The sequence below is a fragment of the Cygnus olor genome, chromosome 1 (assembly GCF_009769625.2).
Source record: "Cygnus olor isolate bCygOlo1 chromosome 1, bCygOlo1.pri.v2, whole genome shotgun sequence".
Classification (NCBI taxonomy): domain Eukaryota; kingdom Metazoa; phylum Chordata; class Aves; order Anseriformes; family Anatidae; genus Cygnus; species Cygnus olor.
In genome coordinates, this window is record NC_049169.1 from 195574375 (window position 1) to 195593629 (window position 19255).

At 36.2% G+C, this 19255-nt stretch overlaps 1 protein-coding gene across 3 annotated transcripts in view; it reads right to left on the bottom strand.

Moving 5' to 3' along the window:
- The window catches only part of CNTN5 (contactin 5), a 670764-nt gene that overhangs the window by 41640 nt on the left and 609869 nt on the right, over positions 1-19255 (bottom strand). For all 3 annotated transcript variants that reach the window (XM_040544184.1, XM_040544185.1, XM_040544186.1), the window contains one exon: positions 9163-9283. In XM_040544184.1, the coding sequence (XP_040400118.1) occupies positions 9163-9283 (121 nt within the window). The remainder of the gene's footprint in view (positions 1-9162; positions 9284-19255) is intronic.

Below are 19255 nucleotides of genomic sequence, written 5' to 3' on the forward strand. Positions count from 1 at the left end.
GTCAGCTGGATGGCTAATGCAGAAGAGCATTTCTCCCAAGGGCTGTGTTATTGTTCAGGATCTCTAAAACAATTTTTTAGTTGGGAATAGTCAATTGAGGAAAAAATGCACAGTCTGCTCAAATGCTTCTCTGGAAACCACACAGAAAATGACTGGTCATAAATGCACCACAGTGCGGTTGACCTTCACAGAGAAGACATTTGAGACTATGATAGGCTCTTATGCAGCTCTAGGAACACTGGAAACCCAGCACAGAGGATATTAATCAGTTATCTTCTTTCAGAGCAATTCCATAGATCAATGCTTCATTTCAAGACATGCGTGAATGCATTTTGGCAAACTTGTTTTATGTGTCTTTTTATTGTTTGAATGATCATCCTGAGAGGTCCTTTAGATTACTTGCGATGATTCAATGTTAATGTGAGAGTTCTTGAAAGAATGTTAGCAATAATAACCTCAGTCATTCAGTGAGACAGTGCCCTTTCCTGTGAATCCCAGGATGTGCACTGATTTACTCTACTGCAGCCTGACCGGGACAATCCTTACTTTTACCAAATCACTAAAAAGCCTGATACGTAGCACTTCATGATTACATAATTCTTTACCTGAAGGTTTTGCCAGTACAAGGTGTACTGGCTTGTCATAAAGAAGACGTTAGGTCTAGAAAAAGAGGAACAGAAAGAGGTGGTAACTACAGGATAATGGAAAAGTTGTTTGAGGAAACAGGAGCCTGACTCTAACATGAAACCATTTTGTTGTGTCCACCTATGGCACTGCACATGTTGGGGAAGAAGAAGATGGAGAGAAAGTGTGTTATGTGCTGAATGCTTTAGAGGTTATGCCCTCATTCCCATCCCTACATGTGTGGTATACCCAAGTGATTTCTGTAAGACAGCTACATAAAGCCATGGGAGAATGGAGAGGTCACACTCCAACTAGACCAGTACAGAGAGGGAGGTCAGACTCAGCACTGGAAGATAACAAAGAGAAGATATTGATGTTCCAGCCTGGGTAGTCTTGACTTATTCCAGGGATGCGTTCCTTTGCCCCATCCCTGGAAGTGTTTAAGGCCAGGTGGGATGGGGCTTTGAGCAACCTATTCTAGTGGGAGGTATCATTGCCCATGGCATGGGGGTGCAACCAGATGATCTTTAAGGTTCCTTCCAATCCAAGCCATTTTTTGATTCCATGATTCTATCGTTAAAGGTACGATACTCCACTTACATCAGCATATTGTCTTCCAATACAGTAGATGTTTCAGCTACAATGATATACAGAAAAGGGCCAACACACAGACTTGAACTCTATCAATGATCCTATGTACTATTATGCTGTCAGCCATTCCCTATCATAATTTCAACCCGGTGCCAATCACACTTTTCCCATCCAAGGCCTGGGAACAGTTAATTGATTACCATGGGCTGGGACAGATCCCAATAGCCAGTTTGTTGTGTCCCTACTGTTTTGAAAGGGGAGGGGGACTTTAGCTGTGTGGATGGGAACTCCACTGTATCCATTGATCTCAGGAAGTGGTTTACTAGTACAGACATATCTGAGTCCAATTAATGGGGTCTGTACCTAGGGCATCTTCGTGGCTCTTGTTACAGCTCAAATGTAATTTCAAGGACCAGCAAAAATCTGCTGACCTTGTTTATGTTCCATTTAATAATATTGTGGCTGATGACCTTTAAACCCAAGTGCTTGTCTTTAAGTTTTATTGGCAATATCCACAACTGAAAGGAGCAGTGTGGTCAATCTAACCAGCAGTTCCTGTGTTATATTTGCTCCAGGTCAGTAGAGTTCAGAGGAAACATTACTTCTCCAAAAATATATCATGAGAGTGGATTTCTTGCTTAGGTAGGTAGTTTGCCAGTCTACAAGATGAATAGCTTTAACCTCCTTTATTATTATTATTGTTATTTTTTTAGACCACAAAACATGTACTTTTAAACCACATTTTATAGTTACAAAGGCTTTCATCCCTTTACACTACAGGATTGCTCCCAGCTCCATTTCAAGATCTTACAGCTTTCAGGTAGCTGTTTGATCTTAAAGCTCATTTTACTTACAGTAGGCATGCTTAGTGAGTTTGGCTAGCTTTCTGTGCATAATCTTACAATACATGCTATTTATTCATTGTAGGAGAAATCTGCTTTTCAATTTGTTTTAAAGAAATCGTCCTGCCATGATTTCTGTACTAACATTTCTATAGTTTAAAGGATTTTAATTAGTTTTCTATATGCTGATAAATTTCCAAGGATGTACAGAATTAACACAGAGCATTCAGAAAACTAGACATTATTTTTTTTCTTCCTCTGGAGGAGCACAATGTCTGTTAACATCCATAATAGAAACAGAAAACACATTACGAGCAGTATGAATGGAAAGGATAATAAAAACAAGTAACAGTAAACAAACTATTATTCAAATACCCCCCAAATATCTAACATTTAATCTAGTAAAATCTTAAGTATAGACCAAAGAGATAGCATTAGAAACAAAGTTAACTGTATTAACTCTTAGACAGCAGAGGTCTACTTGTAACAGAATTGAGACTGATAGCATGATCTGTATTTGAGTTATTCCTAAAACATATTTTATAACATGTAATATATAGCATATAATTTTTTTGATATATAATACATAATACATAGATATAATACATAACTATATAAAATAAAATTACTAGATATGTTGAAACAATCTCTTTTACATGACCATTGATGAATACAAGGAAACATGGAAAAATAATTTGTTGGTTAGCACCTCAAATGAAAAAATAAATGAGTAAACTTGCTGGCTACAGCATTACTGTAATTCCTCTGCAAATATTCCTTTCCTTTGCTATGCTTCCCTAAGCTTAGCTACTTTGTAGTCTTCAGTATTGCTACTGTTTTTAGTTTATGTTGTTTAGGACAATTATCCTCTGCTCCTTTACAAAACCAGAGATCAGGCTTCACAGTGTCTACAGCACTTAAGTTGAACAATCTGAAAGAAGGTTTGCTAATCTGCAGGTAAACTCACCGGTCCATAGGTCATTTTAAGGTAGTTTGTATTGCAGCGTCCAGCATTTAGCTGAATAGTTTGCAATTGATACTACTTACTAGCTTGTGTATAACATATTGTAAAACAGCTTTGCAAGAGTAATTTACAAATAGAACTTAAATGATGGAATTTATTTGACAAAGTTAATGAACCTGGGAGCATACTTTGTTTTCTTTTATTGAATATATGTATTAAAATATTTGAGACTTAGTACTCTTGATTAGGCACTGAATTTCACAGATGTGAAAAAAAAAAAAAAAGACATTTCACACATTTCACAGCCTTATATTCCTTACTCAGTCACATTGATCCTGAAAAGTAAGGTGATACAAGAAAGGGATATGTGAAAAATTACCTACATTGATGTTGATGGTGTCACTGTCATTGCTAACAATGCAGAGGTTTATCCAGTTTATTTTTCTCACATCTGTTTGAAGCACTGTCCCAGTACACATCGGATAACAGTACCATGCAATGAGCCTCTACTATCCAAGAAACTCCCTGCTGTTGTGTAAAGATGCTGCTACAGCAGAAGTGCCTTACACCTCGGTGCAGGTGGAAGGGATCTCTGTTCTTGAAAGACTATAGGAATACTCAGAGTGACCTTTGTAGAAGTGTTAGACTCCTGTGTGACATCCCCAACTCCCACAATTTTACTATGCTGAACTGTCTAAGCCAATCCTCCAAACTTGCAGAAGGAGCAAGGAGTATAAAGCTAGTTTTGGTAGCAAAGGCTTTGCTCAAACTTTCCTTCTTGCGGTCTACGGCAAATCAACCCTTCAGTGAGTTCTTTAGAAACTGTGTGTTTCAGGAGCAAAGGGCTACTTTGTAAGGAAAGTGAACATAAGAAGTAGCCTTTGGCTCCTACTTATGAGTTCTCCTAGTGTTCTTTAAAACCTCCTTTTCTATGAGTAACAGATTTTGTACTGATAATTTAAATAACCACAAAGTGAAAAGCACTGTTGACCTTTTCTAATGTAGCTGATTGGGGCAATACAAGGTACTAAAGGATAGCTCCTTCAGAGTGTCAACCTTTTTTTATGATGGAGGTATTTGGTGTTTTAAATTTCTCTACACTGAAACATGATAAAAGCACAAGATCATGAAGACACCCTTTGTCATGAAAATGTGAATGCACAGATTGCTTCAAATTTCTACAGCATAATGGGGAAATAAGAACATAATAAACACTTTTTGGAAGATAAGCTTTAGAAACAAATTAACTTACCAAGCAGGCATTGTCTTGAGGAAACCTGACACGTTGCTGGCTACAAGATCACCTGAGACATCTGTGAGATGCAAACCTTCTGGCTGGTACTTGGGTGTATGGTAACCAAATTTGTGATCATATCATTAGTGTCAGAACACGACATGCACATTTATCCTGTATTAGAGCCTTCTGCTTTGGTAATCACTTCTTTGTGAAAAATCAGCACAGAGACAGCTCGAGTACCAGGGTGCCAGTGATAGATGGAAAACCAGCCAAGCTGAAACATTTTGTTATTGTACTTCTCTGCTAGCTAATACTCCCTGAAAATTGAAGATCTGGTTGGATAAATAAAGGCTAGTAACCAGAAAATATATGTGACTTAGGAAAAACTATTTTTGGACTGATGTCAAGAATGGGACTAACGTTCAAATAATCATAAATCACTTTTGCTTCTTAAATGGCTGATGGCTTCATGTGCTGGGGCAAACATTCGTTGACTGTGTAGCAAAATATCTAGATTCTCCTGTAAACATCCTTGTTTGCATTATGAACAGCTATTCTGCATACATTTTCCTCAGGTGAGGAAACAACTCAAGGCATAATGTAAGTGGAATCAAACAATCACTTGGTTTCAGCAGTGAAAGTCCAAAACTTGATTTCTGCAGTATACATTCACACCAGTAAAACTGTTTATTTGCCCAGTAGACATAGATAATTCCTCTTACAGGAGTCCTCTGAAGTAGCGTGTCTGTGCAGGCCTGGTTCCAGAGTAGTTACTACCATATGTGAAAAGCTGTTTTCTCTTCTGGATGTCCTTGAGTTGTATCAGCCTGCTCTATATGCCTTCTGCTCTGCTATGGGTTCTGATGATTGCCTTCCAGAAAATCATGCAGTGGCATTTAAGCCTATTCTGCCTTATTCCCTTGCTGGAGGGGAAATCCAGTGCACATCTGTTATTTAGCTTTCCCAATTTCCACTTCAGTTTATTGGCTTAAGCAGCTGACAATGTCTCCTCTGAGGACTCTGTTCATTTTGTGGGCACCAGCCAACTCAATGAAAGAAGCAAACATTCCGGTTGCTGGAAGGGACCCTACATCCTACCCTAAACAGGAATGCTCGTTCGTTTGTCTGCTGGCTTCTGTGTTTCTATCTCCTCTGCCTCAAAAAGGGCATTGAGTGTGTCTTGATCCCACCTAACCTACTGCCAGCAGGTATGGCATACTCTTGATGAGAGACAAGCTTCATTCTGAAGCAGGGTCTGAGGGTATCAAAAAGTGGTATCCTTCCTGCACTTGAGCACTGCATTTACTGAACTTGGCTGTAAGTGATGGGCATCACCTCTTCTTCATTGAATCAATGGCCCACATCACCTGGGCTTCGAGCTGAATCCTATCTCTCATCCTCTCCACGTTCAGAGGGTAAAAGACCTCTCTGGAGACTTCCACTGAATTAAAGTGTGCATCTAGAGAGGATGGGTGACACTGCTCAAATGAGGAGCTTCTGCATGCACGCAGAAGCCTAAACCCAAATATTTAAGGCTCAGGCACACAATGGATGTGAGAGTGCTTTGTGACCTTTCAGATGCCTCTACTGTGTTTGGTGACCAAAATGTGAACTTTCTTGGGCTTAGGTGCCAGAGGAGGTGAAAGATACTTTGCTGTAAACCATGAAACAAAAGTAACATAAACTTAATAAGCAGTCAAAAACCAAACAAACAAGAAGGACTTTTTCATTCATGTAACTACTAATAAGAATAACTTGTGATGATGAATAGCAGAGAATTTCATAGAAGCTTATTTTGGAGAAGAAATGTTCTTGCCAAGTTAGGTAGTAGCCTACCTGAATATAAACAGATCATGCCAGGTATGCCAGGACAGCTGTTCTCTGAACATCACTGTTAACTAGCATGAGACTACTATGAAGTATTTGTCATTCATATTCCATATCAAGATTAAAATGCAAGCCATTTAAGCTGGAAAGCTAATGTACTGCCTGACAGGTCCAGCTGCCAACAGAACATCTCTTCCTAATGACATCCACATTCTCAGTGACATTAGAAAAAATGAAACAAAAAGGGAAACAAATAATTTGAGCTGGGAAAACAGCATTTTGGGAACAGAGAAATGACTAGGGATCACTAAAAATTGTTTCTTACTTTAATATGCATAATCTAATCACATTTTCAAAGCACTTAGGGAAGTATTTAAATTCTGTTTTGAGCAGTAAGTGCTGAAGGGATTTCAATCTTCATTTTGCCCAAACATGGTCTAGCACACCTTTTCAAATGTAATTTTGAAGTGTTCCTGAAAAAAAATCATGAGGTAAAAATCATTACAAAAATAATATTGGACATGTATTTCATTGCAGCTTAACTAAAATCAAGATCTGTGAATTAGTGAATCTGAAAATATTTTGAAAATGCTTTCAGAAGTCTATAATCCATTGTAAAAAGTTGCAGAATAAAAACTTGCTGCTGTCCTAACTTCTTTTGCTGTTCACACACACACACATAATAAATTCAGAAATGTTGCACCATTAATTAGCTCCTTGTAAGTAATAAAACTCAGAAGAATTGAGATTTACTTGACAGTATTCATTATCTGTTCTTCAGATATTCCTGTACTAATGACGTCTTCGGAATTTAACTTCTACTGTGTAATACAGGGCAAAGAAGAACTGCTGTACAATGGGAAAAATAGTGACAGGATTAGTTCTTTGGGTTATATTCAAGGGATCTTCCAACTGAACAACTCACAAATATGGTTTTACAAAAAATAAATGTTTGTTAAGTATAGTCCGTGACTTCTCCACAATAAAAGATAATGAGACACTGAAATTGTCCATCTAAAGAGCTGCAGCAAGGTATAGTTGTTGTCCAAGTTGCTTACAATAAAGTTCTAGAAAACATGCATTGACTTGGAAACAATGTGTGAATTGAATACATAATTCAATGCAAATTTAGTTAGTTTGCTAATAACGATAATTTCTGAATATCATAAGGAGGGAAAATTATATGATTTTCATTTAAATTATTCTGTGTCCAATTTATTTCCTGAGGAAACGGTGTCCGTAAAACAACCTTTTGAGTCAAAAATTACGATACATTAAAAATATCAGATGAACCTTACGGTACAACTAATGGTTGAAATGCTTTTGTATGCTGCTGGTATGCTATTGTCAACACTCAAGACTGGTATTTTGTGTAGAGGTAAAATGTGAGAAAGTAAGGTCAGAACAAGGTTGTGCTGGAACTTTGCTCGTATTGGCACTTCTGAGAGTTCATAACATTGTTTCTGTTATCTTGATTTGGCCATGGGCTGTAGCATTTAAAATAGGAAGATGTTTTCTGATATGAATAAAATGAATTTTTTTTTTTTTTTAACCGGAAACTATACTGTAAATAAAGAATATATAGCTTTGTATTTCATTGACTTTACTGCATAGTGGCAGTGTTTTCATAAATGAAGTCTTCCTCCGTAAAGTGAAATTCTTCAGTTTACTGAGATATTTGTTGAAACATCTGTTGCTACTGATCTCTTTTGCTCAGCAATGCCCAGTATCTCCAAAAGCTAAACCTAAAGATGTTTGAAAGGTGCTGAAATTTGGGATCATCAGAGAGTGTCAAATTGCAGGCTACTGAGTGTACTCTATAAGCTGAGATAGGTGGAGAGAAAGAATTATCCAATCATAGAAATGAGGAAAGTAGAACATTGTAATCAAAGTATATTTCAATTTAAATTCTATTACAAAGCCATCATAGTTTTTAGTTTCATCAGCAAGGTGGCATGATAATGAGACACTTGAATACATACATTCTGATACTGCTTATAATGCACTTCTTTATTTTCATCTCAAATGTCTTCCTCAGAGAAATATTTATTTTCTACTTCAAATTTAAGAAACTCATATATATAACTGGTATTCTTCAACAAAACAATTTAGTAGCTGGTCTGCAGTGTCCTAGATAGTAGTAAGCTAAAAGATTTTTATCGCTTAACAAATTCAGTGACATTAAAGTTGAGATTGCCTTGCTTACCCATAGAGCTTTCTGCTCTTGTCTCAGGGAGGTGAAGATAACACACAAGTTTTGCATAACCCACAAGGATGACTCAGATTTCATAAAGCAGCTAAACCAGCATTATGTTGAAGTGCCCAGTTGTAACATAGCTTATAGAAAGCTGATGGTCCTTAAAGTAACTTTATGGAAATATTTAGCAGCTACTCTCATCAAAATGTGAAAAGCTCTGCACTCAGCCAGAAGCATTCTTTATCATTTCAAGCATATATTCATCCTAAAAGTGACGGATATGAAAACATCAAATCTAAAGAAGTAGTGGAATGCGATAGAAGAAATATTTCTGAAAGATTATAATCTCTAAATAATGTTAATTTATTTTTATCTGGAGTTTTTCAAATATTAATGAAATATCTACCTCAATTTATACTTTCAAAAACCGTGTACTCCATAGCAAGGTTACCCAGCTGTGCTACCTAGCAGGGATCCATGCATTTTGATGTTGTAACACTCCCCAGATGTATTGCCAGTAAGTGGACTAGAAGTCCTTCGCTCCCGTTGTGCACTGAGCATACACATGCACACACAGAGTGCAGACATACTCAACATAAGGCAATGCACATATGGTGCTAAAGCTTGGCTTTATTGCAGGCCAATCGGTGTCCTGGTTAAGATCTGAGATCCTGCAGAGCATTGATCATGTGTTCCTGCATGTAATCAGGAATGTTAAATGGAATTTAACATTCAGCTTAAAAAATTACCCAGGCCTAAAGATGTAGCCAAATTTTGGTGGTCACAATACCTTGTGGTCCCTAAAGCCCATGTATTTAAATTCCCTGATACAGTGATTTCTGGTGCCTGTGTGTTCAGAGGGAGCTGTGAGGCTACTCACCCCTAACAAGCAGTTCAGTCTCATCTGACACGGTGTCTGCTGCGGTCTGGACCCTGCAGCCGTATCTCCCAGCGTGCATCAGGAGGATGTTCCTGATCATCAGATCTGCAGAGGACGCTTGCTGAAACAGGGACGAAGGGTCCGTTTAAAGTTTAATAAATCTGCGTTCAAGATAGCTCACAAAGGTATTTTGTGAAGTGTGAGAAACTCACGGCTGCAACTTTCATCTTACATTTATGTGCCTTAATGCTCTCTTAATGCTCTCTTTGAGGATTATCAGAACACTTTTCTTATACAATTATTAATAGAGATTGAAGAAGAGGATTTCAGGTTTTTAATAACTTTGACTTTGCTTAAAACTCTCTGTGAATATTTGCATGCTCAAAGAAAATGATTCCAAACTAACATAAAGAAATTTGTTAAGGAGCCAAACAAAATCTTTTTTTTTTTTTTGATGTAATCCTTAGCATTGAAAAGGTAGTCTTAGAAATGCAGGACTCTCTCTTCCTCTTCCCTACAATGCAGGGACATTAGGAGTATATATCTCTACATTAATGAAATTAAGATAAATTGAAACGAAATGTTAATTATTTTATTGACAAAGGGGAAATTAATACTAAATAAGACCAAAGAAATATAAACAGATTTTCATTTTTCCTGCTAAAATTTGTATATATTTAAATCTGAAACATGTAATCTGTAGATATATGTACAAAGAGAACCAGTTCAGATTTTTATTTTTCATCATTCTAGGCAACAGTAATTGCAATGCCCCAAAATTATGATCAGAAAATTGAAAAGTGCAACAGCCTTTTGGAGGATGAATGGCTTTTTCTAAGAATCTCAGTATTATTTCATAAATTGAGGTGATAATATTAGATTTTACATATACAAAATCATTTATATCCAAAACTTACTTTAGTTATTCCATCTTATTCCTTCAGATGTAGTGAGCCCAAGTCCACAGATACAGTTATAATACTGTAGCTACTTAAGGAAAGATCATGTAAGGGTGAACAGAAGTCACCCTGAGGATATGATGTAGCAATTACAGTTTACTTTCTCAATTCTGTGTTCTGAAAATACTTGAAAAAATTGTAATTCTAATGTAAACATTAACAGTATGTACATATATATTATAGCTACATATAGCTAATTGCCATATATATTCTTATTCCTGTCAAAATATTTTTTTCTTGAGTCAAAGAGAAATGTTTTTAACAGTTTAACCCACAATAGACAAAATGTCCTGCAACTATCTCTAAATTTCCTTATCGTTGCTAATTTGTATGATATGTGAACCTAACATGTACAATAGAATTATAATTACACTGCTTATAATATAAAATGTATAATTTTAATAATTACTCTACATAATCTATATAATACATAATTTATAATAATCTACAATTAAATAATATATAGTTTTATTAAGTACAACTATTCCTATTATAAGTTATTATGTAAACTGCTATTATATTCTTAAGCCATCTAGAGTTTATATAATAATAAATCACTATGCTATATAAAATGTATTACATCATGTACACTGCATTTTTTACAATAATATAACAAATATACATAATATATAATAAATACATACAATATATAATAACTACATATACTGCCTATTTACGTTATGTTAAATTATATTTACAATATTATTGCATATTACTTATTACATATTAAGAGTAATAGATTTCCATATATAGTTACATATTTTTATATAAAGTAGTATAATGTAATGCAGTGCAATATAGCCTAATATGGTATAATACTGTATGTTATATACTATGTACAGGTGTTTATATACTTCTTCTTGGTATTTCACTTTAAGAAACATTTACTGAATAGAGGTATTTCTCTTCTCAGATTTTATTTACTTTGCTAACCAAGAAAAGATTGTCAGTGTCTCCTTGAATGACAGTTTCCCCAGGTTGTCATTGGCTGCACTGGTTTTAATTTGAGTCACTTTTATCCTGAATGAGTAGAATTGTATTTATTTGCCTGTTTTTATTTTATTTTATTTATTTATTTATTTTCTTCACATACTTATTCTGCAGTCAGGTAGGTAGGTGGACTCAGATCTTTATTCTTCTCAATCGTTTGCAAGTTATGAGCTCTCACTTTATAACCATCATCCCATATGTATGTGACCTTGCACTTTGGAGTATTAAATTTATGTTTATAACTTCAGTTCTCAAACCTATCTAATTTTTCTTGTGTGATATCTTCGTCATCTGCTGTTTTGGTAATATGCCCAATTTTGTACCATGCAATTGTCATTTGCATTTTTTTACTTCTATGCCAAGGTCATTAAAGACAAGGTTAAATAGGATTGATTCCAAGATGCAATCTTTTAAAAGTCAGTTTCTCCTTTCTGGGCAGAGCAGCTCCTTTTCAGCACAATATCTTGCCTTATCTTCTTTAGCTGATGGATGGAATGGAATGGAATGGAATGGAATGGAATGGAATAGTTCAGTTGGAAGGGACCTTCAAGGGATCATTTAGTCCATCTGCCTGACCACGTCAGGGCTAACCAATCTTCTCCTCATTTACATTTTTGGAAGTGGGGTTGTCGTATTCCACACAGCACCAAGGCCAAATCCCTACTGAAGCATATTCACATGGAAGGAAGGAAAAGAGAGGAAGCAGGTCAAGAACATCACTGACACCAGTGTGAGTGATCTATGGCTCAATAACCCTGTAAATGTAAGAAATGTGTAAATAATGGTAGCGTTTTGCCTTCTGAAGTGTCCTCAGAACGATATTACTGGAAGTAAGCTACTCATTACCAGGTCGTAATACAATTCCTGTATTTCTGCTCTGGCATTCCAGAAATCACAGTGATGAGTGCTCTGCAGCTGTAAAAGCACATGCATGACCAGGAGTCAACTGCAGGATACACATTTTTCTAACACATCAGAGTTTACTAGCCAGTGAAATGGGTTGTTCAAGATGATTAATGATTCTAGTACAAAGCCTTGAATATTAGAAAGGTAAGGCCAGAATCAGTCCACTTTTGTTCTCTCTCCTTTGGGGGTAATTTACGTTCAATATGTTTTGCTGTTAAGTGGGGAGAAAAACATTATAGGTAGCAACTATTTGGCTTCATTGCTCATGAGCTGTTAAAAAACCTGACTGTCACTGTCTTCTTGAGAGTTCATGACTATGTGAATCATAATATTCTTAATCAGGAAAGATATATGCATTTCATATGCATACCTGTGTAGCTGGGCAGGCAAGCAGCTATTGGAAGAATCATTGCTCTAAGTAGAGAGCTGTGCAGTAAAATGGAAGCCTGTGAAACACTTGGATTTATTACAGCACAACAGAATGTACAGCCAGCGTTGTGTGAGTGGAAGAATATTACATTTGGTATGTTTAATACAGATGGATATAGGTTCGTTATCACGGAAAATGATGAGACATTTTAGATTCCATTTAGATAACTAGGAGCTATGTTTGACCAAGACCTCTAAAAAAGACAATATTATTTGCTGTTCAGTGGTATCAAGGGTCTTTACAAATTTTAAGGTTTCTCTTATTTTATGCAAGATATATAAATTTTAGAAAAAAAAAATGTTATATAGTAAGAGTTTGGTAATATTTAACATTACTCTGGGGATAAAACACTGCATAGCTCTAAGTATTCCTAGATTTTATCCTTGTTTTGTACAAAGGTTTCACAATATACAGAAAGACTAAGTAAAGGCTTCATTAAGTGAGCTATGCTATTGTTGCTATGCTGTTGCTATGCTCATTCTCATCTACTGGAATGTGAGGACTTTCATATTGACCCTTAAAGCAGCCCTCATTATTGGGAATGAAAGGGTTTGTTTATTTAGGAAAGGTATTAGAAGCCATAGTAATAGGCCATTATCTTGTGGAGATTATTATAGAGACTCCCCTTTACCTGGTTGATTCTTTACACTAATGTCAATAGAGAATTGTCTGGATAATCATAATTTGTATCTATGTTGAAAATTAGCTTTGTGTCTGAACTTCCTTAGGCCTGGAACAAAGTCAGGGAAGAAGATGCTGCGGCCAAATAGTTGGCACATGTAAGACTGGACTAGAGTTTTAGACTGGATTAAAAACAATGAGAATTTGAAAGTAAAGACATTACAATACCAGTGGGTCAAGGTTCATGTATCGTTTTGTTGATGATCTTATCCTGTAATAAGTTCAAGACTACAAGAAGTTCTGGTGGTCAAACTGATGCGCTGGCTTTCCATATCTTAAGACAATCTCTATAACATGTCACTGGAGTTGCTTGTTTAAATCTGAGTGATGACAATCCAGTTTTAAAAAATCTGTTAAGCAGAGAAACGTGTAATGTTTCAGCAAAAGCAAAGCCTTGCCCTCCCCTTTAGGGAAGATGCAGAACAGGTGATTGCAAGTACCGTAGAAAGAGCTTGCATCTTGACTATATGACTCAGAACAGCCTGAAGTATCTATGACTGTGTGGTTTTAATATAACTGAAAGCCAAAATTAGTGGTGTCTAAAATTCTTTGTCTACATCTAAATTTCCAATTTATTGTGTACATTCCTGAAAACTGCATTTTATTCCACTAATTTTATGCTCTTCTTCAACAGAGCACATTTTGCAATAAGTGCATTATATCAAAGAAGCATTTAATTAGTAAAAATCTATATTCATTGTTGTTCTGAATATCATTTATTACCCATTTAGCCAAGTATCAGAAGTATTTGTATTTATTCAGTAAAAACTTCTACTGTGTGGAATATATCTTGTATTTTAACAATTTTAAGGAACATTTATTAGGCAACTTCTAATGATTTTAAGGAAAGGTAAAATTAACCTTCAAGGCCAACATCAGCTGTGCACTTACTGCAACACTGAGCACTTTCGTGGCCTTCATTAACCAACAAATAAATAATAATGCAGCTGCTATGCTATCTGTCATGACTGTTCTTCTTTCTAGGACAACAAATTATTGTGTCATTTATATTATGCTCCAGAGTATTCCATTCATCAGTTTTTGGGTGGCTCCAGTGATGAACACTGTGTGAATCTATTGTTCTCACTGTTCCAGTGTGGTATGTTATCTGAGGTCATAGTTATGTTTTCAGTGTATCTACTTAGGTTTACCAGTAAGGTATTGACTTATTTTATTTTATTTTATTTTATTTTATTTTATTTTAATTTAATTTTATTTTTTTTTTTTCCCACAAGCTGATGCAACCTGTACATAGCATTTGTTTTTGATACAGAGATACTTCCAAGGAGCATGTTATATTCATATTTAGTTAAATGAGTATCACCCTGTTGGATTTGTCTTTTGCACCCATTGCCCTAAAGTTGTAGGGGAAGGGAAGGGAAGGGAAGGGAAGGGAAGGGAAGGGAAGGGAAGGGAAGGGAAGGGAAGGGAAGGGAAGGGAAGGGAAGGGAAGGGAAGGGAAGGGAAGGGAAGGGAAGGGAAGGGAAGGGAAGGGAAGGGAAGGGAAGGGAAGGGAAGGGAAGGGAAGGGAAGGGAAGGGAAGGGAGGGAAGGGAAGGGAAGGGAAGGGAAGGGAAGGGAAGGGAAGGGAAGGGAAGGCCTTGCTGAGAACTTGTTGTTGTTGAATTAATACTTTTTCAGCCATTCCACATCCCTATTTAAAGGAAGCTGTATGTGGATTTTTTCCCTCTCTGTTTCATAAATCCTAAGAGACTGTGAGTTGCTTTGCAGTGAAGCAACTTTTACATACGGTTCTTAAAGTGGAGAGAATTATACTTGTTCTTCCTTTGAGACTGGGTTCATTATCTTGAGCTGGTTGCTAGGAAACCTCCCCATTAATCTGTCCATTCATTTGCTGAGTTTTTATCTCCAAACCAAAGTGGTTCATTCAGTATCCCACCTTTTCTTTTAAAGGCTTTGTGCAAGAACAATCTATAATCTACCTTCTTGAAATGGAGCTCATGGTTACACAACAGAGCCGTTTTTTAGCATCCAGTAAGTCTGTTGTTCACTTCCTTCTATCTCTTCCATCAAAGAATTAAACATTGGTTTGATAATTAAAAAGCTCATTACATCTATTCAAGCTACAGAATCATATGTGGAAAATGTACATTAAACTTTAAGAACCTTACATCACTCTCTCCTCATGAGAGAATCCTAGAATTCATTTCACCTGTTTCTAATGCCTCTAATTTTCTGTTGGTTATAATACTTCCCTTCCACACTCCAGATGCAGTTGTGTAAATGTAGCTCTGCTTTGTCTCGGCAAGAGGGACAAAAAGACAAGGCAGTTCAAAATCCCAGGTAGTCAATTGAAATGATTTGGCAACTCGCAGCTCACAGCTTCTGCACTGCAAGGGCCTGGGGTCTATAAACTCTGCCCATCTCTTGTGTCAAAGATTGGGCTTGGGAGCGCCATCTGGCCACCATGCTGTGAAAATTGTCTCCCTGCTTGGGAAGAACATATGTAAAAGGGTAGTGAAATGGTTGTAACAGATCATGAGAAAACACAAGGATAAATCAGTAAGGAAAAGAGTGGGCCAACCACCATTAAAGGAAAACTTTTATGTTGAAAGCCTAACCCGTGTTTGAGTCAGTTCTTTACAATGACTGCAGGGGTTTTCTGAGGCTATTTGTCTGTCATCTCACTTGCTTGACAGTCAGGTGTGAAGATACTTTCCTGAAAAAATAGTTTCTGCATAGAGGTATAAAAAGCTTGAAAAGTAGATAAACATTTTGTAAAGTCATTTTCCATACAAACTTAGATCAGTAAAACAATGTTCTGTAATTAAATGGGACAGAGATTTGATCCCACATAAGAAAGACCACAGCTATTAATGTTATCTTGTTCAGTTTAAGTAATTATTTAAAATATACGGCTATTTTTACAGCTAACACACAGGTGAATTCCTGACTCATGCATTATTGGATTTAGCAGAATAGTCTTTATTAATGAAATTCAGTCAGGCTAAATTGAAAAATGATTTCACAGCTGAATCTTGCTTGTTTGACATATTTGATTAGCAATGGAATTTATTTTTGGTGAATTTATCTGAAGTAAAATAATGATTTTACAGAATAACCTCATGGCTATGTGAGCTTTATACCATCAACAGTAAATGAAAAATAACAATACAATAAAGTTCTTTTAAATTATTCTGATGATTTATATTTACATGATGATGGATTGTTGGCTTCAAGCCAACTTCTGTTTGTAATACATTAAGGACAATGGAAGTGCCATTTCATGCAAATTCTTAGCTTTAGCATATCAGCCACTTGCCTGTTGCTCATGATGTTTACAAATTACAAATATTTAATGTGTTGAAAAGCAACAGATTTTTGTGTTGATATAAGGATCATGGAAAATTATAATGTGTGTTCTATCATTTCATCATATAAACAAATTTGGAACAAATATTAATTTACTGTCGATGTTTGCTGTGATTACTGGTATATAACAGTATAATAATGGTGGTATAATAGTATCCACGCTGGTGCCGGTTGACTGAGGAATACCTGATGATACAAAATTTGTATTATCCCTATCTATAAGAAATTGTAAAAAGAGGTGGCTTTCAAAGTTTCAGATGTTTGGATCCATAATGATCTTCTAGTGGGAATATGGATCTTTCTAGTGATATTATTTTTGAGCACTGTGCATAGTGAAAGCAGCAATACTGAAAACTGTTGTTTAGAGTGAGCACTGCTGGTTAGGAACAGATGTCAGGGTGTTGGGGTGGACAGAGTGGACTTTACAGTACTGCTTGACTTGCTGCAAATTAGTTCAATTCATGGTATTGAGAGAACATAGATGAAGAGATGAAGTTAAATGAGTGTCAGGAATATCTCAGGTACTGGGTTAGTTTTGTGAAGTTTAGAAGGAAAAAAGCAGATAAGGTATTTATTAAAAATGGAAAAAAGTGATAAAAAAGCTGGGATATGAAGTGAAAATCTTCAGGACAGAGAACGCCCCTACTCTCACATTCCCCAATTTGTTTTCTGCATCGAAGTTATTATTAACAGGAAGGAAAGAGTGAAATACATAGAATATTTGTGCTCTGTTTAAAGCTGCAGAGAGATTTAAAAAAAAAAAAAAAAAAAAGAGGGAGACTGGAGCTAAATATATGATTTGAGTATTGAAAATTTGAAATTTGAATATTTGAAAATTTGTGATGGTAGTGATGGATCATGTGGTGTTAGTGATGGATGAAGATGATAGAAATGAAAGTAGCATCCATCTGTGACAATTGTACCATTTTAAGGAAACATCAGAACAGGAAACATGAAGAGCAGACACATGACTGGGATTTCATTAGCATGCACCACAAAGGATGCTACGACAGCTGTATGTGAACAGAGATTTATTAGCAGGGTTCAAAGCTGAGAGAAGAAGGAGAAGAACCTACCTCCACCTAGGAGAAGAAAAAACAAACAAACAAACAAACAAAATGAGAAAGCGAGAAAGGGAAAAGAAAAGAATACTTTTCCTGGTGGCCAGCCAGAGAAACCACTGTCCTCTCAAGGTTCTCTCCAGTGCAGTAGGTGACAGAGAAGACAATGATGAGAATTAGTTTTTGCCATTTTCCCCCCTGGCCTTTATCCTTTTCTTTGATACCTGTTCAATCACCTTATCGGTTAATGTTGATTGGAGTATGTTAATTAAGAGCCAATGTTGTACACTGTTTGATTGTTAAGCTTTTGAGCACATACATTAGATAATATTTAAGTACTTAAATGATTAATATTTATTTTACTTCACACTATCCTCCCCCCCCCCCTTTTTTCTTTTTTTTTTTTTTTCCTAATATTAATCGAGATCTATAAAACAGGAAACAAAGAAAGGAGGCTGGAAGGGGGGATGATTTTCAGATTTTCAGACTACTGGGAGCTTTCCATACTGCCATAGCAACCTGACTGATGTTTGCAGGTGTAAGGCCATAAGAAGGTGAGCAGCAGCATAAGGAGTGGAAGAGAGAAATACTGCCAGGGGTGCTCTGGAAAACACTGGACAACAGCTTGGGAGCAAGGATGCAGAGCTGCAGGTGAAAAACAGGCTGCACAGAGCTGTAAATGGAAAGCCTTCACATTAGGCAGTGTTGATCAGGTGCTCAAACCATCAGCGGTGCTGTTACAGCCCAGATTAACACTGGGCTAAGTAGAGTTAAATGGTCCATCAGCTGCAAAGAAAGAGGGGAAAGAATAAAAAATGGGCTGTTGTGAAATATCTGGTATTTACCCCCCCCCCCCCCCCCTTTTTTTTTTGTCCTTTTTATTATAAATTTCTTGTAAACGAGGGAAGGCAAAAATACTTTAATAGAATAAGGTAGTGTAAAAATGATCTGGATGTGACTTTTTTATGACAGTCATTGTTCTGATAGAAATCAGTTTTCAAGGATATTTAGAGATTCACATTTTCCAAAATGTTCAGTTATCTCCCTGTTCCAAAGTAAAATGAAATGTAAGAGACGTTACTTATCATCTTCTCGCTCTTACTCTTTATTCATAGCCAAAACTACAAGTATTTGGGCATATCAGTTCACACACTTTGTTGATTTTGGGAAATGCTCAGTGTCCCATTTTAATGCATCATGCATGTATGTCTGTAAATTTAATCAGTTCACTGGGACTGTTTATATCCTGGAAGCAGCACATGGAAAAAGTTTGTATCAGACAACGGTCTTCATTGTGTTCAGATTTTGAGTAGTAACTACCAGTCATAAAACAAAAAGATTTTTGACATGCAATCCTTATTCTGTTGTGAACACACCTCCCCACCCCACCCTCACCCTGAAGTTTACAAGAAACAGAAATCCTCTGTTCATAAAACATGTCTTTTCTACAAGACTTTTGGCAACTATTACTGTTTTTCTATGGGTGGGTGTTAAATAAAAGCCCGATTTAATTAGCCTTGTTTGGTTTTATCTCAAATAAAGAGCAGATATATTATTATTAATAGCCTGCTGTTTTAATTGATTCCATGTAGTGCAGAACTTAGTGCTTCCTATTTAGAAAATGATAATGAAATTTTAATCCTCTGAAATATCATTACAATGCAACAAACAAAGGAGAGACTAGAAAATGTAGGGAACGATGCAAAGTTATGCTCTCATAAGTTCTAAGTTATA